This window comes from Scylla paramamosain, chromosome 24, assembly GCF_035594125.1.
Source record: "Scylla paramamosain isolate STU-SP2022 chromosome 24, ASM3559412v1, whole genome shotgun sequence".
In the NCBI taxonomy this organism is placed as follows: Eukaryota; Metazoa; Arthropoda; class Malacostraca; order Decapoda; family Portunidae; genus Scylla; species Scylla paramamosain.
In genome coordinates this window covers 9408328-9430827 of record NC_087174.1, presented here as the reverse complement: position 1 = coordinate 9430827, position 22500 = coordinate 9408328, and the positions used below count along the sequence as shown (strand labels likewise).

Here is a 22500-nt window from a genome sequence, read left to right as displayed (position 1 = left end):
GCATTCTAACTTTCTTGGAAACACTTAATTTCTCTCTCTCTCTCTCTCTCTCTCTCTCTCTCTCTCTCTCTCTCTCTCTCTCTCTCTCTCTCTCTCTCTCTCTCTCTCTCTCTCTCTCTCTCTCTCTCTCTCTCTCTCTCATAGGCAATTTTCTTCGTTCCACAGGTTAACATGGACAATATGAATGGGCAGGCGGTGCAGAAACCCAAAGTGTTCACCTACAACGTGGTGTTCGAGCCCGAGGCCACGCAGGAGGACGTGCTGGCCCACTCCGGAGTGAAGAGGCTACTGGACATGGCTATCGACGGCTTCTCCTGCACCGTGTTCTGCTACGGCCAAACGGGATCCGGCAAGACCCACACTCTCACCGGTCCCCCGCACCTGGTGAGAGAGAGAGAGAGAGAGAGAGAGAGAGAGAGAGAGAGAGAGAGAGAGAGAGAGAGAGAGAGAGAGAGTGAGAGAGAGAGAATCAGCGTTAGTCTTATTTATTATTATTTTTTTCTGCATGTGATTTCATGTTAATGAGTCTGTAGTGAGTAGTGGTAGTTTTTGCAGTAGTAGTAGTAGTAGTAGTAGTAGTAGTAATAGCAGTATGACAGCTTTTCTTCTTACCTGTGTTTTCAAATTAATTAGTGTGTGTGGAATAGTAATAGTAGTAGTAGTAGTAGTGGTGGTGGTAGTAGTAGTAGTGAAGAAATCGTTGCTGTTCTAATAATAACTGTAGTTAAAATAATGTCCTTTTTTATGCATCTTTTTTTTCCACCACTACTGCCATTACTCCCTGGTGACCTGACCTTCGTGTGCGAGAGAAAACACAATTCAAGACGCAATATCTTCAGACCCTCTTGGAAACTTCATTAAGATTCATCACTAAAATTTACTTCATATTGACACCCCTCCGCGCCGCCACGTGACCTGCGAGCCAGCGGGTGGTGGTGGCGGCGGTGGCGGTGGTGGTGTAGTGGTGATTACAGGTCAGGTATCTTGGCTTCGTGAGGTTCAGCATGGGTTTTCACTCCTCCAAGGCCAGTGAATTCATAGTTATCTGTTATCATGAATTTCTTAGCACTGTCCTACTATTTAATGTATTTACTCCTTTTATTCCACTTACGAGTATTTCTCATTATGTTCTTATAAACAAGTATTTTCATGATTAAAAGCTAACTAGCCTGCCGTATTGATTCCCAACGTGTTTTGCGTTTGTAATCAATCTTAAGTCTTGTGGTCTGCTGGGTCTTGTTAAAGAACCTATCAAATGACAGATTGTTAGCATATCAGGGGACTTACGACTGTGGGGAAACCATAAACACTATGTAAGTGAACTGACGATGATGGAATGTTCTACCATTATCTGTTTTTATGGTTTTCGTATACCCTCTTCAGTTGTGTCATTGTTCTTATAAACAGGTGTATACACGAAGTAGTCTACCTTGCTCTGTATATAAGAGAGGAGAGCATGTGTAAAGATGCCAGATATGAGGATCTGAATGGCCGTGTTGATACCATGATGACGTATCTGAAGGTACGAGGGCGTGTTTGAAGACGTAGAAGAGCATGTATGGAGATGTCAGTAACATTTATAAGGATATGAAAGGACTTGTAGAATCCGTGGGGACGTGTACGAATATGCGAGGACGTGTCTGAAGGTGCGGGGATGTTATGAAGGCGCCATGTGGGCCTGCAACAGCGTATGATAGCGTTTAGAGACTATGACTTGTAAAGCGTCCGGGAACGGTTTTTGTTTATCTATATTTTAGAGAACCCCACTTTATGTATTCTTCTTTCTTTCTTTCTTTCCCCCGTCTTCCCTCCAACTCCCCTTCCGTGCTCCCTGCAGTACTACCAGCCCACCACCGCCTCCTCCAGGGCCCGCAAGACCAGACAGCCGCCTAATTACTTCGTGGTGAGTCTCAGCGCTAGTCCGTCTCGCTGCTATACATACTCCTGCCGCTGTTGTCCTTGTCGCAGTCCGTGTTATCGTCGCTGCTGCTGCTGCTTTGGGTCTGGCTGGCTTGGGATGGGTCTCTGAACTGCCTCGCACTTCAAAATTTCTCTGTCTTGGAGGCATTTAGCTTACATATTTTGCCTTGTGGGGTACTTATCATAGCTTTTGTTTGTCTGTGGACATTTATCCTGCTTACCTTGCCTCTGTGGGTATCCTTACTACCTTTTGTACATTTGGGGATTCCTCCTGCATCTGTTTCTTTCTGGACATTTACCTAACGTCTTGTAGCTCTCTTAGGCATCCATCTCACATTTTGCATTTTTTTTTTTCGGGGATCTTTTTGCATCATAACTCTTGCATTGTCCGGGGGGCATCCAACTCTGCTTAGACATGGCAGGAACCTTCTCTCTAGTCCTGTCAACTGCATCCTGCATGTGCCAGCGGGGAACACGATCTCCTGTCATCCCCCTGCATCACTCGGGGCATGATTAGTACATACACTAGTGGATGCCTGACGATGCCACACTCAGAACACGTGCCTCATGTCCTGTGGGCGTCATAGATTAGCTCATAGTATTAGTGGTGATCGTAGATTGGGTATAGTAGCATTTATGTTAGTCATACTGTGGCTGCTGGTGATAGTGGCTTCAGTAGCTCACCTAGCTGGTGGTAATAGTGACTTGTGGTACGGCTGTGATTGTCTTGTTTGTAGCACCTGTGGTCGTCGTTTAGTATCACCTTTCATTTTTAGAGTCGATCTTCACGTGCTTGAAGAATGTGGTGAGACTGGATAGTTGCTCCTTGTACTCCAGCGAGTTCAAGCGAGCAGTAATGAAAAAAACACAGCGAGATATAACGAGAGTTATGACTGCCATGAGTGTTATGAACATCCGGCGTGGTATTTAATTAAGTGAGGCAGTAGGGAGAGTTGGAGTAAGGGCCCCTCACACGAAACCACGACAGTGACGCCACCATATGTTTGCAATGATTCGAATGTAACCATTCAGACATGGCCGCACCACCACATCTGGCACCGCGGCCAAATTTGTGGTGGAGAGGCAATGCGATTTTGTGCGCGTCCAAGCTGGTGAGATACGAAAAATCACCACGCCACCATGCTAGCGCCACCAAAAATAAATAAAAACATTCGGTGGTGCCACCATATAGTGGCGTCGCGTGAAGGGGACCTAAGGCTGACACCTGTGAATGGGAAGACGAGGAAGTATTCGGATGTGAATGGCAGAGATGAAAGGGTTGTCGTGATGTACTCGTAAATGTAAGTTGAAGTGGGAGATGAGGGTGGGGTGAGTGGAGTCTCTCTCTCTCTCTCTCTCTCTCTCTCTCTCTCTCTCTCTCTCTCTCTCTCTCTCTCTCTCTCTCTCTCTCTCTCTCTCTTACACACACACACACACACACACACACACACACACACACACACACACACATGCAGCCTGAATAGAGTACAGGTGTGAGGGGGAGACGTCACACCTGTGTTGCCATGGGTCTGAGGCACTGCAGCGGTGCAGTGACCTCACACTGGCACTCTGTTTCAACATTTCCACTCTGTTCCTTATTATAACTTCCATTCTGCTTTTGTATTCCTGTTTTGTCTTTTTATCTGCGTACAATAATTTCCAGGTGTTGCATTCCTTTAAATTTTGTCTTATATCATAAAATTCTCATCCCTTTGTTCTCCACATGTATAAGTCGCGGTTGCTTTCCGTCGTGGTTGGCAAAATTTCATTGTAGCAAGATTCTAACAGTACTCAGTGAATCTTGCGCAGTAGTGAACTGTAAAAGTCAACGGCTGGTAACTTCATGAAAGACCCGCCGTTCTCGCTTTCGGCAAAGATCTCGTTCTCGCTCTCCTCAAGGACAGAGAGACTTCCAATTTTAGCGTGTCAAAGGTGGCAATGTGGTACATAAGCCCAAATAGGGTGCTTGTAGATAGTAATGCAGTGTGTGTGTTTGGGGGAGAGGGAGGAAAGAAATGTGTACCGTAAAAGAAAAGTTCGACATTATTTTTTTTTTCAGCTTTGTATTATATTTGCATTTACGTATTTAGTAATTGCAAGTATTATAGTGAATGTATACATACGTAGATCACGTAACTTTACGTATGTACCAAGTACTGTAGCTTTGAATTTGCTTCGTCTGCTTCATTTCGTCGGTACAGTTCAGAGTTCAGTCCTGTATTTACTTCAGGGCCTCGTCCTACCCTCTTCCCTATTCCCTTGCCCTCCAGTGACTGGCTTGGCATTATGGAGCACGAGTACACTAACTGGTCTGGACTCCTGGTTCTTGTTGCCCTTTCGTAGCAGTAAAATATGTGCTCTGTGATTGTATAGTTCAAAATACATGATACTTCCGTCCTCTTGATTTATCTTTTTGTCTACAACTTGGTAAATCGGTAAGCTATCGGTACCCTGGTGGCTTTATGAAACATTATAACACATATATAAAGCTTTTTTTTTTGTACTTATATCTTCTGTTTTATCCCTTTCTCTGCCGATTTCTGTTCCACTATCTCATCTTCGTCCCCCCGTTCCTTCCTCTCCAGTTCGATAATGGCACCAGCATGTTCTCTGAGAGTCACGGGCTCATCTTCAGGTCCTTCGTGTACCTCTTCAACCAGATACAGAACAGAGACGACATGGAGTTTACCCTCACGGCTTCCTACCTGGAAATTTATAATGAGAAGGTAAGGAAGTGGCTGATATCCTGATGTATGAAATTCCCATGACTACTTAGTTGGGAATACCAAAGTGGTCTCTGTAGCCGCAACTTACCCTTGTTATTAATGTCTCTTCTTGGCGTCATCCTTGCAGGTAATTGACCTCCTCAACATCGGGACCAACACTAAGCCTCTGCAGGTTCGCTGGAGTAAGAAGAAACGAGGCTTCTTTGTGGAGAACCTGTTTGAGATCGAGTGTTCTGAGCTGGATGACCTGTTGGCGGTCCTCGAGGAAGGTGAGAGAGAGAGAGAGAGAGAGAGAGAGAGAGAGAGAGAGAGAGAGAGAGAGAGAGAGAACCTATTGCTTTAGAATTTTTTATGTAGGTTTTTAGTTCTGATAGTTTCGCTTGTGAATGCTTTAGAAAATTAACAGTATGTAACTATCACTTGCAGGCATTCTTTGGATTTTTTTTTTTTATAGGTTTTTTGGTCCCCAAAGTTTTGCCTCTGAATGCTTGGCAATCTGGGCTGATTGTAACTATCATCTGCAGGTTTGAGAAACCGGGCGGTGGCGTCACACAACATGAATGAGTACTCCTCCCGCAGCCACACCATCCTCACTGTCAACATTACGTCAGAGCAGAAGGTGATGAGGAAAAGCAATGGTCTCATGTTAATCTGCCACTATTTTTTTCTTTGTTGTTTTCAAGCTTGTTTGTTGTGGTAAAAAAGTTACCAAATGAGATATTACAGCATTTAATCTTTTTGAATAAGAAGGATTAAGGAGTAATTTTGTTTCTTATATTTTCTTCAGCTTAGTTTTTTTTTTCAGGAATTCTCTTTTCTCCATTAGGTTTTTTTTTTCATGTTTGAAGTGCGTCACTAGCAGGAAGGTGCTGTGATTAATTTTGTCTAATGTGAATATTGAGCAAGAAACCATTATGCTCATGATAACTGTTAAGCACACCACCAGGAAGAACTGCAGGAGGGGAGGGAAGGATGAGTTGGGAAGGGTTGGGAAAGAGACAAGAAAGAGAGGGTGGCAGAGTGCAAAGGGAGTTGATCAGAGGGTAAGTGAGAGGGGTGGCAGATTTATTCACATTCCATTCAGGGTTCAGAGAACTCTTCACCGAACTCTTGTGAAATGCTGATTGAAAAACTGTAATGGAGAAGTTAATAAAGGAATATGTTGTACAGCTACATGAAAAGAATCACCTCTCTAGCGAGAAAACAAACCTGAACAGTTTATAGTGTGTGAAAATGGAATATATCTGTAACACTAATTTTATTATATGGTATGTCTGTAGAAGAAATTAAATCTAGCAAAATCCATAAGGTCCTGCTGGAGTGTGCTGCTGAGGATGAGAACTGTGTAATCCACAATGAAACTTGTACAAGCACAGCATGAAGATTACTTTGACCAGTATATAACATTGTGGTGCACCAGTTCTCCTTCATGACTCACTGAGTCCTTCCTCTTTTCTTTCCTTAAGGCGGATGATGGCGTTTACCTCACAAAGAATGGCAAGATCAATTTTGTGGATTTGGCTGGTTCAGAAATGACCAAGAAGACAAACTCTGAGGGCAAGACTCTTGAAGAAGCCAACAACATCAACAAGTCTCTCATGGTGCTTGGTGAGTAACACACTTGGAAGCAAAACACTGGTGTATTTATTCACTAGTTGAGTAATACTCCATGCTGACTTTTTATGTGTTTAATGTTTTTCTAAACATTAAGTTCTCTGATTTGCTAAGAATTGATGAAATGTAAGATTCTTATCAGATCAAGTTAACTTGTTAGTGCTTGATCATTTGAGAGTTTTAGAAGATTACATAGATAGATTCATAAATAAGGATGATAGGTGGAAATAAGGAGGCAAGTATGCAAGGACTACCACATGTAGACTTGATGACTTCTTGCAGCTTCCCTTATTTTCTTATGTCCTCAAGGCTAAGGGACAAAGCAAACAAAACACAGTGGAAGTGGATGAAGAAGGTTACTTTCCTTCACCCACAAGTGTATGTAGTGATATTGACAGTGAAGAATACTATACATAATTGCATTATCCTCTTTATATATGACAAATACATAATTAGTTGTTGGTATGAATATCCATGAACATTTTAACCATGAAGAGAAAAACCAGTCTCTATGTAAGCCAGGTAGGTAGAGGCATGCTGTAAGTCATGTGGGCACATTGACACCAATGTGAGATCCAGCCCTTACTGGTTCTCTGACTAGCTGTTGCTGTTATATGTACTGCCAATAAATTCCTGGTATCACATAATATACCAGTTTCTTATTTTTGTATACATGACTTGACATACACAGAACTAAACTAGTAATTTTATAATGATCTTTTGAGAAAAGTATCATTACAATTAGGTAGATGAATGAGTGTACAGTACAAAAAATATATGTAACTAAACTAAATTACTATTGATATATATATATATATATATATATATATATATATATATATATATATATATATATATATATATATATATATATATATATATATATATATATATATATATATATATATATATAACTAAATACATAGCAAATCAACAGAAATAAGTAATTTCTTAATTATCTTTAGATTAAAGCAATACCATTACAACTAAATGACTAAGTGTACAGTACAAAACGATCAGCAATACATGCAATGAAAGAAGAAAAGCATTATGTATATGTATATTTTAGTTGGCATGTAGTGTGTACCAATCAACCCTGAGTGGGAACAGGTGCATATGTAACAAACGTAACCTGTGATGCAGACTTACTAGTACACTCACCCCAAGGTCAGGGCCACAAAATAGATTATTGATCCTTACTGAACATACACACACAGATAGGGGCTTGGAGCAGCGGGTGTCTGGTGATTGGATAAGTGTGTGCTGATAGTAAACACAATACAAGACAACACACAAAGGCAGGAGTGTTAGTCAATATATCCACACCATAAGCCTTTCCTGCACACACTCTCCAGCAGTTTAAATAAAACTTTTTCAACGCTTCCATGCTTCTTGTACTTAAACTCTTGTAAACACTCTGATGAAAGGCATTTTTCTTTCCTTCTTTCTTTCCTTTCTTCATTGATTAATTGAGGTGCTGTAAATATTGTATTGTTTTAGGTGTTGAAAAAATCAGCTGTTCTCTCTCTCTCTCTCTCTCTCTCTCTCTCTCTCTCTCTCTCTCTCTCTCTCTCTCTCTCTCTCTCTCTCTCTCTCTCTCTCTCTCTCTCTCTCTCTCTCATTACTATAAGAGGCAGTTGTTGTGATGAAACTGGTGGTGTTGCCTGGAAACTTCAGCAACACATCATATTCACCTCTCATCTACTGCTCTTATGTTTTCTTATCGGCTGATTAATACAGTATTTTGTCAGTCTTTACCACCATGATCATCATTCATTCTCATTACAAAACAAAAGAGATCCAGAACTCTGATCAGAAAGTGCTTTTTAATTTTTATCATCACCATCCTTTTGAATTTTTTTACAGTACCATTTTATCAGTCAGTCAATCAGTCCTTAATGTGGATGGTGACAAACTACTTAGCATTTGTTCTGACAGCTCTTCTTGTCATATAAACTTCCCTTGGGAATGGCCACAAATGAGAGTTTCCACTTCATTCACTTCCACACCCTCTTTTTTTACACTCTACTCCCCTCTTTCTGTTTCTCTCTCTCATTTACTAACAGAGTTCACATGTTACAAGATACCTTCCCCCCACACTTATGACATAGAACATAGAAATATTGCCAGAAATATATGTTAGGCAAGTCTAAGGTGGTATGTGATTCCCTCATGCATGGCTTCAACCTTCTTAAATTTTAATATGTATTGTAAAGTGAGAGACTGAACCCTTAAGCTTATGATTCCAGCTCATGACTTTCCTTTCAGGGACGTGCATCGCTGCCTTGTCTGACCACCGCAGGAAGGACGGACACATACCTTACAGAGACTCTAAACTAACTAAGCTTTTAGCAGACAGTCTAGCTGGAAATGGAGTCACTCTTATGGTTAGTGATGAAGAGACTACTTGCTTATGGTAGTTATGAATAATATGAGTGTAAATGTGACTGTTCTGTTGGTTAATTAAAATATGATACTGACTTATAACTTGCTAATGACAGGATTTGCATGTTTCTATTTATAATGTGAGTGACTATAACTTTTCATAGGATTTTTATTTGTGTCTGAAGTACATTTAGTGGATTAAGAGCAATATGTCTTGCAGTACATTTAACCCTTTCACTACTAGTCAGTCTTTCCCATAATCATCTACACTTTTAAAAGACATTCATTTTGTACTACAGTCTCTTAAAAATGTACTTCTGTAGCATAGTAAAGATGAAATTAATCTCTTTTTTTCTTTATATCCATCCAAACAATTTATTAGTGATCTCAATAATAACAAAAGACAAATGTAGCAGTAAAAGTTAAACACTCATGTAGTACCAGTATCCTTAGAGGGTCACTTTGTTCTCTGTGGTGATGGTTGTGGTGTCTCTTCAGATTGCCTGTGTGTCACCTGCCAAATCCAACATCAGTGAGACACTCAACACCCTCCGCTATGCCTCGAGGGCCAAGCGTATCCGAACTAAACCTCTTATCATTATGGTGGGTTACTTCACTTTCATGCTTCATTAGTCTTATACCCTTGTCTTATACACTTGTCTCATTCTCCTTTTAATCTATGTTTTATTTTCTCTTGTGTCAACTTTTACATCCTAGCTTTGTCTCTGTTATTCACACCATATATATTATCTACATCTACTTATTGTCTTGTCTCTTCATTGTCTTCCATCTTGTAACCGTTTTCTCTTTCCTGTCTCATTAACCTTATGCTTTTACAAAAACACTTGTCTCATTCTCCTTTTCTTCTATGTCTTATTTTATCTTGTGTCATCTTCTGCATCATACCTTTGTCTCTGTTACTCACACTATATATATTACCTCTTCCAGTTACTGTCTTGTCTCTTCATTGTCTTCCTTCTTGTAACAGTTTTCTCCGCTTTACACTTCACTTTCAGGTTTACACATGTAGTCCTCTCACCTTGTCTCCCTTTCCATTTTATTACCATTCTTTCCTTTGCTTATTTCATCATTATTCTCTGTGATTAATGTTATGGTGTACTCTGCTGTGCAAACAATCATGGTGCATAGTGGTCACAATATACCATTAAATATTGTAATGTGCTTAACAAAAAGAATACCACCAAATGTAATATGTAAAAGGAAAGTGTGCATTCTGCAGGCTTCATAGCAAAAATGAGGAACAGTAACATGCTGCCTAATAAGACGATGACTGTTTCTCTCACCAGGACCCAAAGGAGAAGGTGATCCTGAGTCTGCAACGGGAAGTGAGTCTCCTGCGGGAGGAGAATGCTCACCTCAAGATGCTCATTGACCTTGGGGAAAATGGTAAGTCAGGAACCAGCATAGCACTGTTTGTCAGTGTTGCTGGCTGATATGTAACTCTATGCAGCCAGAAAATTATACATCCAGATATGTTTTTACACATATTTCAGGTCTATCCATCTGCATACCAGGCTAGCAATCCCACATGCGGTAACCTAGACAAAGTACCACACATTCACACACACATCATTCACACTCATATTTCAAGTAATTATGACAAAAAATGAGGCCAAGTGATTGGCAAGCACCAGATTTCACAAATTAACAGACATTGCAGTTTTCAAACACAGTGGAAGTTACAGTGATGGCTAAATGCATTTACTTAATTGTTTGAACAGAAGCAGGTCTGTGGGTAGGACAATATATAATGTAGAATGAGCTGATAGCTGTTACTCCATTTACAGGAAAGTAGGAACTGATTGGAGTAAATCACCATTTTGGGTTCACACTGTTAGGAGTAATAGAAAGGATGAGGGAATGATAGTTATAATGAGTCTTGGTGCCTCACAGTCAGTTGTTAGTTTGGTATTGGTAAACCATTCAGTGTAGTTGAGTTGAATTACATATAGACAATCAACCTTATTTACTGTTTACAGGTGTGCCACAGGAGGGCCCTCAGCAGCTTAATGGCCATCTTGCAGCAGAGGCCAATGGGGTAGACTTGGCAGAACATGTGGCTGCAGTTGGGGGACGGCCAGGTGTGTGTCCTTCAGCCTTGTACACATCCCTCATTCTGTGATGCTTTAACATAAGGCTGTAAGGAAATAAGGGAAGCTGTAAGAAGTCATCAGGCCTATGTGCCTATGTGTAGCAGTCCCTACCTGTCCCTGTCTCTGTTCGTCACCTTTCCTTGATAACCCACTTTGTGATGACTTACCTACATCTGCTTATTTGGTTCTAGGCTGTATGTTCATTTGTTGAATAGTGACTTGTTCTGTCTACTCTTGAGTCTATGATTCTTTATGTTGGCATGCCTCTTGCCTTCTTGTCTCAATAAGAAGAGTAGAGTTAAACACAAATGTGGTAGTGTTTTCCAAGCCTTTTCATCTCAGTGTATTCTTTCTGTGCCTTTTGTATCACAGTGTCAACTTCTTGATTATTTGTGATATCCTTGATTTGCTTAATTCTATGCTTTTTGAGAACTACCCTATTATGTAGTTGGAAAGTGCATAATCAAACAACCAAAACAAATAAGTAAATACATGTAGATGTCAATCACACATTTTACTAATCAGACTAAGATCATCTTTAATACCTGGATGAATTTTGGTCAACCTTTCCAGTCCTAATCCTGTCACTAGAATAAACTTTACACAGATGCAGGTTTGTGTCACAGACTATTTGGACACACATAGAGCATTGCCTTACACAGCATCCCATCTACCACAGTGCCAGGCATAATGTCCCGCCAAGGCTCCTTCAGGATAGACAAGGACAAGCTGGAGACACTGGACAACCAGGAGTTAGTGAAGTTGGTGCAGCAGTACATGGCCTCCTACAGCAATATCAGGAGAGAAAACAAGGAGCTGCAGGTGAATCACATTGTAGCACATCTTATTCTTGAACACTGAAAATGTAACTGGTGACTGAAAAGATGCAACCGGATCAAATGAGTTGAAGGATGCATGGACGCTGACACCGAATGAGAATTTTGTCATCATTTTTGGCACCAAATGTATACATGAGAGAGAGAGAGAGAGAGAGAGAGAGAGAGAGAGCTGAAGTGTACTTGTACTACAAGGGTAAGGTGTGTGGATGGGTGTGAATGGAGACTTCCCCAGTGACTACCCTGTTGAGAGTGTCAGCAAGTTTTACTGTCTGATATAAAGTTGTATGATTATCTTTTTTTTTTTTTTTTTATCAAGATGTTTGGAAAATTTTAACAATGCTGTGTGTGGTGACTTGTGCAGCAAGTGTCAGCAGCCTTGGTGAAGGACCAGGAGCTGGTGTGCCGGGAGAATGAGCGGCTCCTTCGCAAGCTTGAGGACGTCAACAGGTGGGTGAGGTGGTGGCTATGTGGCTGCTTCATGTTGCTGTATAAAGGTTTTCTTTCCTCCTTTTCTCTGTTAAGGTTTGGTGTACATTTTCAAATATATATCGTATTTCTCACCATATAAGATGCAGTTTTTTTTAATAAGAAGATAGAAAAATGCACCTTGCATATCTTACTATGATAGGTTTTGGCAGGCCAAGGGGTTATTGTTACTGATATGAATAACACCCAAAACACCTCCACTTGTCACAGTAACTCCCAAGGTGAAATACATATGTTTATAAATTATTAGATTATGATTACAAATCAAAATAATGCTAAAATGTAAAATTAAAAAAAGATGTTAGATTATCTTCTTGATGTGGACACAAGACAGCCATTTTCCAGCTACACATGGCAAAAATGATAGACAGAGTTGATTCATACTCATCCTGATGCATGGTTAAGTGCACAAATAAGCCACTCCTAAGACATGGAGTCACAGTTGCGGAATTTTTAAGGCACAGTACAATAATATTTCTTTCACCATGATGGGAGAGCAGTTAGTACAGGAGGGGAAGACGACATGGAGCTGTAGATGTATGAGGTGCAGCCAGTGCCATATCAAGCTCAACAAACACATGCAGACCACTACACTTGTGGGGCAGGAGTTGATATCTTATTATTCTGTCACCACTTCTTGCTGAGCTAAAATATCAATGACTTGGACAATAATGCCATTGCAAAGGAGAGAGTCATTTTTCGTGGTATTTCTTTCATGATTTTAGTTAAATTATTGAAGGAAATATGACTAAGAGTAACTTTTCCCTTAAAAATGTATAGTTTTCAATTTTCATAAATATATCTTGCCAAATTCTAGCTATGTCTTATATGGTGGGATATATAATATATATTTATTTCCATATCTGTCTGTAGTAAAAGAATTTCTAAAAGCTTTTTTTTTTTTTGTAAATGACATAGTACTATTTTAATTTTGCACAAGCTAGTAAGTAGTAATCCCACTTAAGTTATATTCACTTTTACATCATATATTTGTCATATGAGTTACTCACATGTTAGGTCAGTATTCCTCCTGCCATGTACATTATGAGGTTCAAACAGCTGCAGGAGTTTAGGTGCTAAAATGAACAAAGCAAACTTTTGACAAATTGTTGCCTCTCAGAAGAACAACACATGAGAACTTTTACTCTACCACCACATAATACTTGCATTTGTTAGAGTTTGCATGACAAACCCTCAATAAAGCTGATTAACAGACTGTTATGTGAAACCATGAGTGTACAGAATGGGATGCATGCCACCCATAGGGAGCAGGAGCTTTCACATGCAATGAAAAGAGACAAGAGCAGAAGGGCATCAGTAGCTGAGTGTAAGGAAGGTCACAACAGCTGTATAAAGCCCTCTTACTTACAGGAAGGTGGCAAACACAGAACCCAGTGCACAGAACGAGAGGCTAGATGACAAGTAAGTGGAGCTGGCAGCATGGGTGCTGAGTGCTGCTGTGGTGGTGCAGTGGCAGGGTTGTAGTAGCAGTGGTGGTAATGGTGGTGGATTGGGAAGTTGGCTTGGTATTTCTAATGAGAATGTGACTGTGCACTGCTTAACATTACGTCTAAGAGGAGTCCCTTGTGTTTTCACCAGTGGAAATAAAATACGTAAATAATCATGCAGCGCCTGTATTTAGTTGATATGTAGTTGTATACTGTATTGATTTGGTATGACCCACTCTGTCATTTACAGTGTTTCATTCATGCTGAGATTTGCATTTCATGATCATCAGTGCCATAACCATTGTTGTCATCAGTAGTGGCATATCCACAGCTTTCTTGCATGTACTCTTGTCTTGTCACTCTTGTTCCTTAAGGAATGTTTTGTGGGAACATAAAGTCTGAATGTCATGACACTGGCATGACCTGACCTTTCCTTTTTGGTCATTCACACATCTGTTGCTCATGAGATTGTGCACATGTGGGAGCTCCATCATACTTGTAAACTACATATGTATGGAGAGAATTTTAGCATGGTGTGGAAGAAGCAACATTTTAATAGATGCTGCATTCAGCTAGATACATTACAAAAGAGCATAAGATAGAATAATTCCCTGTATGGAACATGGGAAGTGAGGCAAGGCATCAAGTTCTTTACCAGTGGCTTGATCTTAAATGGGAAGATCAAAGCAGTACTTGTAGCTTTGTATAGGTAATGTTCAGTAGTCTAGACTGGCAGTGGTTTATTAATGCTTATTATTCTCTTCGTCAACAGTGTATGTCGCCGCTCACCCATCATCCCCGCCCAGCCTGCGGTGAATGGGGAAGACCTTTTAAATGCGTCTTTGAGTGGCAGCATCTTCTACAGGAGTGGAGGAACCCCTGGTTCCTTCATATCCCGATCCCTGCCTTCCTCCTCTTCCTCCTCCTCTCAGGTGTGGGTCAACCCACTGAATGAAACCCAAGGGAAGGTAAGACCAAACTACATTTCTTTGTCTTGAAAATATGAAATAAGAGTAATTTCAGCTTTTCAAATTTTTATCTAATAAAGAATGTATGTTTAATTTTTTTAGTCTTGAATAGCATCAAATACTTATCCATTAGTCTTCCATTGCTGCAAGATGAAATGCAACATAAAGTAATTTCAGCTTTTCAAATTTTTATCTGATAAAGAATGTATGTTTAATTTTTTTAGTCTTGAATAGCATCAAATACTTATCCATTAGTCTTCCATTGCTGCAAGATTAAATGCAACATAGAGTACTACATGGATAATGCTCAGTATTGCCTGGTTGTGAAGGATTAAAGGATGTCTTGTGCTACAGAACGCTGGCTCGGCTCCCTCCAGCAGTGGTACTGGTGAGGGTGGTGGCCGGTCACACCACCTCCCCGAGTCCATCAATAAGGAACTGGAGAAGAGGAGAATTGGCAAAAGGTGATCACATTTCCTCATCCTTGTGTTCTTTTACACCTCCCTAGTGTATGGTACTATTTTTCTTAATTTTGTTATAATTTTGTAATATGACTGAATTCAAGTGTGTACCATTTATAAGATGTCTTAGTCTTTGTTCTTTCTTCACAATCCTGTATAGAAAGAGGCTGATGATTAATTTCTTCTGTGTTGTGTAATGAAGGCCAATAACTTTCTTATCTTTACCCATTATCATAGCTTAGTCAACAGAAGTAGCAAAATCTTTCCACAACAAAACTAGTGAGACATCTTTGGTGTGTGGGAGTTCATCAGCTGTACCTCTTGTGGAAATAAATGCAGGTAGAATAGGGAATTAACTGTGCTTCCTTCCACTTCAGCCTGACTGATCTCACAGGAACTGGAGGCCCTGGAAAGAGTAGTGGAGGCAGACGAAACAGCTGGGATGAGAGGAATGAGAGGAAGAATCCTGTGAAGAGCAAGAGCATATCACCAGGCATGGCCAATGGCAGAAGGTAACTGTTTTCATTGTAGTGGTTATCCCAGTATCTTATGACCTCATGGCATAATGCACTAGTATTATTTCTATGCAGCTAATTGTAGTTTATGTATGAGTAATTAGAAACTTTCCATGCAGAGACTGTTCATGTGTTCGTTGTCTTTTGTCTCCTTTTTTAGATGTAGATAGCTCTGTTGACTTCAGTAGGGTATGACATTTACAACCTATCCTATATATTTCTCACTCACTCATATCTTTTATAAGTTTTTTGTAAAGCATTGCAGAACTTATAGGATATGATTTAATATCAATTTATGCAGTAATTAGTAACACACTCGTATCTTTTATTAGTAGAATTATCACTGAATAAAGTAACAGCTGTTCCGAGAGTATCCAATCTTAGGCTTGTTGTGACTCCACACAAAGCCCAACAGTCCCTCTGTTGTCAAGAACATTTCTGGAAGTCCTGTTTCAGTTTGAAACTGTGTTGCTGCATTCCTCATGATGTCTTCTTGGCTCTCATGATGGGATCTTTTAAGTGAAATCCCCAGAGCATCATTACGAACAACCTGCTCCTCTGAATTATTTTAGCTTGAGTATCAGCAAGCTTTTAGAAAATCTGATGCAGTAACTTCTCAACACATTCATCATTGTAAAGTAAAAATGTGACAAGTACATGTTGTATAGCTGAGCACACTGGCTGCCTGGCAGCAGCTGACTCTTTCAGCTTGGGTGCAAAAATTTCTATATGTTCAATAAGGCCTGCCGACACACTTGGGGCCACTCTTGCCTCTTGGATCTAACAGGACAAATTAAGGTTGGATACTTTTCTAACAACTGTCTTTATAAAAAGACATTTTTCATCTAAGCTATGAAGTAGCTATAAACGTGCTACTAAAACATGGGGAATTCTGACACAAGGAGGAAAATGACACAAATGTCTGATTCCCCATCTCATCACAAAAGCCTCAGCCCCTCTTTCATTTCCTAGCTGATCTCATACATTTAAGACTGGCCAAGCATGCCTCAACACACCCCATAACACGACTAAGGGCAGTAGAGTAGTCAGATATGATAGCTGAAGTGCATGTCATAAATAATTTTTAAGTAATTTTTAACAACAATACTTGTAGCTTAATCCTGCAGTCTCAATGTAACCTGTAGCCTTCTCTCTTTATCTTTTTCTGTGTTGGATGTTCCATGACATACAAAACCAGTGGTATGTCTTTACAAGCTTCCTCACAATCCACACGCTGCTGGAAGGTCCTGAGTTGAGGAACAGTAATTGTCTTCTTCTGAATTACCACCACCAACATGAAACAATTTCAACATGTTATAAATTTGTAACTTCATTTTGTTAAGGCTACACAAGGCAAGCTCCCGTGAATTAGATGTTATTTTCAATATGCATAGAGTCATAGAAAGAGAAGTGAACACAACCATCAACACATCGAAAGAATATGTATGTAGTACATCTAAAGAAACATCATCATTGGATCACTAAGACACAAAGGTGGTATTGGATGAGGGAGATAATTACTGGACTGAGCCAGGGGTGAAAGAGGCTAGCTGACCGTGGCGTGTTACAGTGGAGGCCGAGGTAAGACTCGCTCCAAGTCGGTGCCAAGGCCGAAGGGTCGAAAGCGTGGAGACATGCCCGGGCACGCTCCTGCTACAAGAGACACAGACCACAGACCCCCGGGCATGCGATCATCGTAGCTTCCTCGCTCCTCTCTTGCCTCCGTCTGACCATACCACCTGCCAGGTAGCCTCCTTAGTGCCACATAGACATTCAAAGGACTCCACCGCGTTCCCAAGCAGCCTTGGTTTGGATAGTCTATCTAGCGAGTGCCTCCTTCAGCTGACTCCAGTGTCAGTTCTAATGCATAATCACTGGCAGCTTGAACACGGTAGAAGTTGATCTTGTATAAGTGTAGTGTGTGTTCTCGGCACTTGTCTTCTTTCCCAACACCTGTTTCCTCAGCATCCTTACCATATGGTTATTATTGCCCCTCCTGCTCTGTGTTACTCAGTCAATACTATAGAGAAGCATGTGCATAAAACTGTGATCTGTGATGGAATGTTTAGTTTAAGCATTATCTTAAGGCTTCTTTGGCTAAGTTAGTATAGATGTGTGTTGACAGAAATCTACATGACTGACATTACTTGATGAATTAAGTGTTGTGTACCTGCTCCAAAGAGGACCACCACCAGGAGACAGCACCCGGTAGTAATCATACTTCTTAAGGTGACACCTCCCTCACATACGACTCAGAGAGGAGACTTAACAGGAACCTCCCATTATTACCCCAGAGACCATTCCTACCAACCTTGGTGCATGAGCAGGTCCATCGCTCCCTTATTGCTACCCTTCACTTTCTACCTCAACAGGTCTCTTCTGCCTCGACTTCTAGCGCCAATTAGAAGTTAGCAGCCGGCCTCATGAAGGTCTTCACTTGTCTCCGTCCACCTGTGATGTGTTGAGCTTGGCAGTAATGCCATCAGCTCCTCCTCCACTGGCTGGTGTCACTTCACACTGGTAATGGAGGTGCTGCATGCCAGCTCATACCATCACTATAATTAATAATCTCTATATAGACATCAGTATATATATATACGTATCATCCTCTGACGTCATCTTGTCATTACAAAGCTGTGTTGTGGAGCACCAGCGACCTCATGTCAACATGTACTGCTGCATCGCATCACTCAGAATGAGTCAGACCATCCATTTAAAGTTTTATTGTGTTTCTCATTTCTATATTTTCATATTCATTTTTGGGGGAATAATTTTGGAAGTGAGAGATAATAATGATTATATACACATTTCATTCCATGTAATCTTTCGTTCATTAAGTTGTCACTTCTTATAAGCCAGAGGTTTGTACAGAAGATAAAGGACTGCATTAAGGTACAGCTCTTTCCTTCCCCAAAGCACTGATTATATGATGTGTGTAGTACATGTGTGGCAGACAGGAGAGTAATAATATGGCATGCCATTAACACAGACACGTTTTTAAAAAATGCAGATATACATAGATACTTCTAACTGTTACAAGTATTTTTTTCATATAAGAGATGTTTAATTTTTTTTTCCATTAAACACCACCTTTACTGCCAACGAAGCATTGGGGATATGGTATGACGTAGTTTGGCAGTGTGGAATGAGAGAAATGCAAAAACAGGTATAGACTGATACAGAGGGCAGGTGAGTGTAGGGTGGTGAGCTACTGTGGCTTGCACGTGTGGAAAGAATTGTTAAAATGTTGTGGAACCGAAGGATAAGATGACAGGAGGGCAGGGGGGAGGAGGAGAAGAGCGAGAGTGAGATTTGTGGTGTGTACAGTACAATAATAGTTGGCATCTCAGACACAGTGAAGTGGTCAAGGTTTCCAGTCTTGTGGTAGCAGTTGTGGATATGAATAGAAAAACAGTCAAGTACATACATAAATAAAAATTAACAGATGAATATCCGGTGGAGCGCATGAATGAGGAAGAAAAGTATGTGTAAATGTATTAATTTATTCTACTAGCGTATTTTGTGGCTTTTTTTTTTTTGGGGGGGGTGGGGGGCTAGATATAATGTGTATGTTGTCTTGGGCGCCACTTCGTATGAACAGGTAAGGGATGTGTATATAACAAATCTGCTTACTTAATGCTTACACTAAGTATTGAAAATCAACTCCAGAAAATATGTAGGCTTGCGTGGGAAGTGTAGGGTTGCTACTCATAACTGAAGAAAGGAAAGTAAGGCCGAATGCTTTTAAGGACGAGCGGAGCAAGTCCTGCATACTTCCTCCGCTGCTGCAGGGCGAGGACCGGCTTGGCATGGTCTATCGTGTCGAAGAATGGCGCCTCGTGCAGGAGTCTGTGCAAATGTCCGGGCACAGGAACCTCGGGCGTGCTGGCGAAGTACTGCAGCTGCCTTGCTTCCTTGGATGGGAATTCTGGTGGGATGAACAAGCTGAGAGTCTCCGATGGGATGTCGTTCATCTCGTAGGAATTTTCATTGTAGCTGTGGCTACTTGGGACGTCTGGTGGAGGGAGAAAACAAAGAAAAGGGAGTGTGATGTTCTGCGGCCTTTTTTCACACTATTGCAAAGGCGTGTGATTTGTGTCGGTGACGCTGCTTCGCTTTTAACAGTTAAATTTTGTAAGAGGAATTCTCTCCTTAACCTGAAGCGCAGTGCAATTTCATGCGGCAACGCCCTCCCTGCTGCAGGTTGTTATGGGTTACTGGGCCGCGTCATGGAGTACAAAATTATTATGCGGATTTCTCTTACTTTTATATAAAAGAGTAAAAACATGTTACAAAATTCAAGGAGAAAGAAGAAAATTATGTATTACACTTTAACAGTATGTCAACTGCTTACATGTAACGCGAAAAAAAAAGCTGATCTTGTTCATTAAGCATAGAAGATTAAAGACATCCGCGTGCAAGGTAAAGTTTGCGGAGTGCGTGAGGAGAGGTGGGAGGTAGGGTGACTTACTTATTACCCTGAAGATGGAGTGGGACCTCGCGTGGCTAATGGGTCGCCACGTCGCTGACGCTTCCCTCTTGGTATTCTGGGTGCCGCTCTCTGATGGGTAACTGGTGGGGGGGATGACGGTCTTGGTTGCGGTGGCGTGGGCGGAGGCAGTGGTGGAGGAGTAGGAAGAGGTGCTGATAGCGTGGGCGGAGGCAGTGGAGGAGGAAGGACGAGCGACCGCGGGCACAATACAGAGGCACGTCACCAACAGCACTTTCATCTGCTTGAGGAAGATGCCATTACTAACCCTAGGCGTGACTGTATTTTTGGCAAGCTTTGAGATCTGTAATGGTAGTGGTGCATGCATACCAAATTAACAGTACTAATCCTATTATTACAATGCATGTGCCATCGTCACGTTTGCTGGAGTGAAGGTGAGTGACAGTAGAGGAAAAATAAAAGTTATTGTAATCCGTATTCTTCAGTCTTGTACGTTAATGTCATCCACGTAACGCAGTGCCTTGCCTAATATGTGTTTATTTGTTATACTTTTAAGTCATTGTCGTTCCTTACGTAATGCAGTGGCAAGCAGTCAGTTAGTCTGCTGGAATCCACTTCAGTTTGAGCCTAGACAGATGATTCAATCAGAACGAAGTACGTATGTCATTTATAGTACCTGCAGAAATCCAGAGCAGAAAAATTATGGTGATTGAAATATCATGAGAGAGAGAGAGAGAGAGAGAGAGAGAGAGAGAGAGAGAGACTAAACAGGACTGCATTCGTAATCTTAAAATTGTTTCGGCTCTGTACTGATCTCGGAGACTAGCCTGTAGTGGATGTTTTTTTTTTTTTTTTTCAGGTTTCTAGAGATAGTTCAACAAGGATTCTGAATTATCATTGGGGAAAAATATTCATGAGAACCTGACTAATCATCCTTTAAACTTAGCCTTGTGAGAGTTGTAAGTGTTTCAAAATACGAATCATAAAGAGACGTAGGTGAGTATTGCAGTGTAGCGTGTTGCGTAATGCATGCCTTCAATCCTTAACGGGCGATACCTTTCACTTTAGAATTAATACATGTATCTGTTCTTTTTTGAGTGGTTTCCCTTGTGTATTTTTATATGGCGAGTGGTGGTGGTCGTGGCAGTGAAGGGTGAGGGTGGTCAAAGTGACGGGCTGTCGGTATAACGCGAAAATGAAAGAGAAGCAACAGGCAGGTGGGCATAATTATAATCATACTGTAGTGTGTCGTGCGTTTCTTCCTTTCTTTTTTTTTTTTCTGAATCAAACAAAGTGCAAGTTCATAGCCCCCAGAGAGAAGGGCTGCGGCGGGTTGTGGCACGTGGAACCAGTTTGGTGCTTCCCCGAACGTTCTTTCCTTTTACTTTCAAGAATCGAGGTCGGCGGGACGGACGTTAATGTTAATCTGCTGTGACGTCACTCGGGCGGGAACCAGATCCAACAGAGAGAGAGAGAGAGAGAGAGAGAGAGAGAGAGAGAGAGAGAGAGAGAGAGAGAGAGAGAGGTATTGGAGGTGAGGGATAGATCAAATGTGCAAATCATTTCTGCCATGTGTTTCGAGGCTTCAGAAAGGTTATTGGAAGGAACGCGGCTACGGGTCACCAAAACCTCGAGGGCGGGTATAAAAAAAAATCTAATTGCGCTGCGTGATTAATGGAAGGACTGTGTTGTTTATAGCGGTTACAGCAGATGGGCTTTGTTTAATTGTGCTTGTCGCTTTAGCAATCTCTCTCTCTCTCTCTCTCTCTCTCTCTCTCTCTCTCTCTCTCTCTCTCTCTCTCTCTCATTCCCAGAGAATTGATTTATATATTTATATTTGTGTATTTATTTATTTATCTCGTCATTTATATGTTTATGCTCGTTTTCATTTGCTACATTTGTTTGTTTATATATATATATATATATATATATATATATATATATATATATATATATATATATATATATATATATATATATATATATATATATATATATATATATATATATATATATAATTTTTTTAATTATGTATTTACATAACTGTCTTTTCATCCATTCATCCACTATCTATTTATCTATCTATCTATCTATCTATCTATCTATCTATCTATCTGTCCATCTGTCTGTTTGTCTGTCTGTCTGCCAGTCTATCTATTTCTTCACTTTATTTACCTGTCTACCAAACCAGTCTATCTATCCATCTGTCTGTCTGTCTGTCTGTCTGTCTGTCTGTCTGTCTGTCTATCTATCTCTGTCTATCTATCTATCTATCTATCTATCTACCTACTTGTTTACTCATTTATTATCAGAGTGCATTGTCCGTTTAACTAGGTGTTTGCGGTCGTGCATCTATTGCAGCAACGGAGCCCAGCAAAGGTTAGTCTCACAGCACTCATGGCACGTGTCTTTGCACAAGCCGAGACAGCACGGCGGTAAAAGTTAACTAGCTAAACAAGAAGAAGAAGAAGAAAAAAAAGTATTTGCTAATGATTTGCAAAAGACATATGTAGTGCAAGGAGTTCTACTTTTCCTCCCTCTCCCACCCAACGCTAATATTTGTGCTTCAATCCC

The 22500-nt window shown here is 40.7% G+C and overlaps 2 protein-coding genes across 10 annotated transcripts in view; one reads left to right on the top strand and one right to left on the bottom strand.

Moving 5' to 3' along the window:
* Positions 1–18368, top strand: part of LOC135112705 (kinesin-like protein KIF12) — a 41838-nt gene extending 23470 nt beyond the window's left edge. Inside the window, exons 5-22 of one of the 9 annotated variants that reach the window (XM_064027400.1) lie at positions 166–384; positions 1838–1903; positions 4506–4646; positions 4774–4915; positions 5171–5265; positions 6113–6254; positions 8529–8647; positions 9144–9248; positions 9953–10052; positions 10646–10747; positions 11439–11581; positions 11960–12045; positions 13456–13506; positions 14305–14500; positions 14855–14964; positions 15339–15473; positions 17047–17222; positions 17849–17983. In XM_064027400.1, coding sequence (XP_063883470.1) covers positions 166–384; positions 1838–1903; positions 4506–4646; positions 4774–4915; positions 5171–5265; positions 6113–6254; positions 8529–8647; positions 9144–9248; positions 9953–10052; positions 10646–10747; positions 11439–11581; positions 11960–12045; positions 13456–13506; positions 14305–14500; positions 14855–14964; positions 15339–15473; positions 17047–17176 — 2082 coding nt within the window. In that variant the 3' untranslated portion in view covers positions 17177–17222; positions 17849–17983. Of the gene's footprint in view, positions 1–165; positions 385–1837; positions 1904–4505; positions 4647–4773; positions 4916–5170; positions 5266–6112; positions 6255–8528; positions 8648–9143; positions 9249–9952; positions 10053–10645; positions 10748–11438; positions 11582–11959; positions 12046–13455; positions 13507–14304; positions 14501–14854; positions 14965–15338; positions 15474–17046; positions 17223–17848 lie in introns of those variants that run through there. The other 8 variants (XR_010274538.1, XR_010274539.1, XM_064027403.1 and 5 more) reach the window with 8 other exon arrangements.
* Positions 18369–18456: 88 nt separating this feature from the next.
* Positions 18457–22500, bottom strand: part of LOC135112706 (uncharacterized) — a 17865-nt gene continuing 13821 nt past the window's right edge. The window contains exons 2-3 of the mRNA XM_064027407.1: positions 19948–20206; positions 18457–19491 (exon numbers count right to left, since the gene is read on the bottom strand). Coding sequence (XP_063883477.1) covers positions 19181–19491; positions 19948–20206 — 570 coding nt within the window. The 3' untranslated portion in view covers positions 18457–19180. The remainder of the gene's footprint in view (positions 19492–19947; positions 20207–22500) is intronic.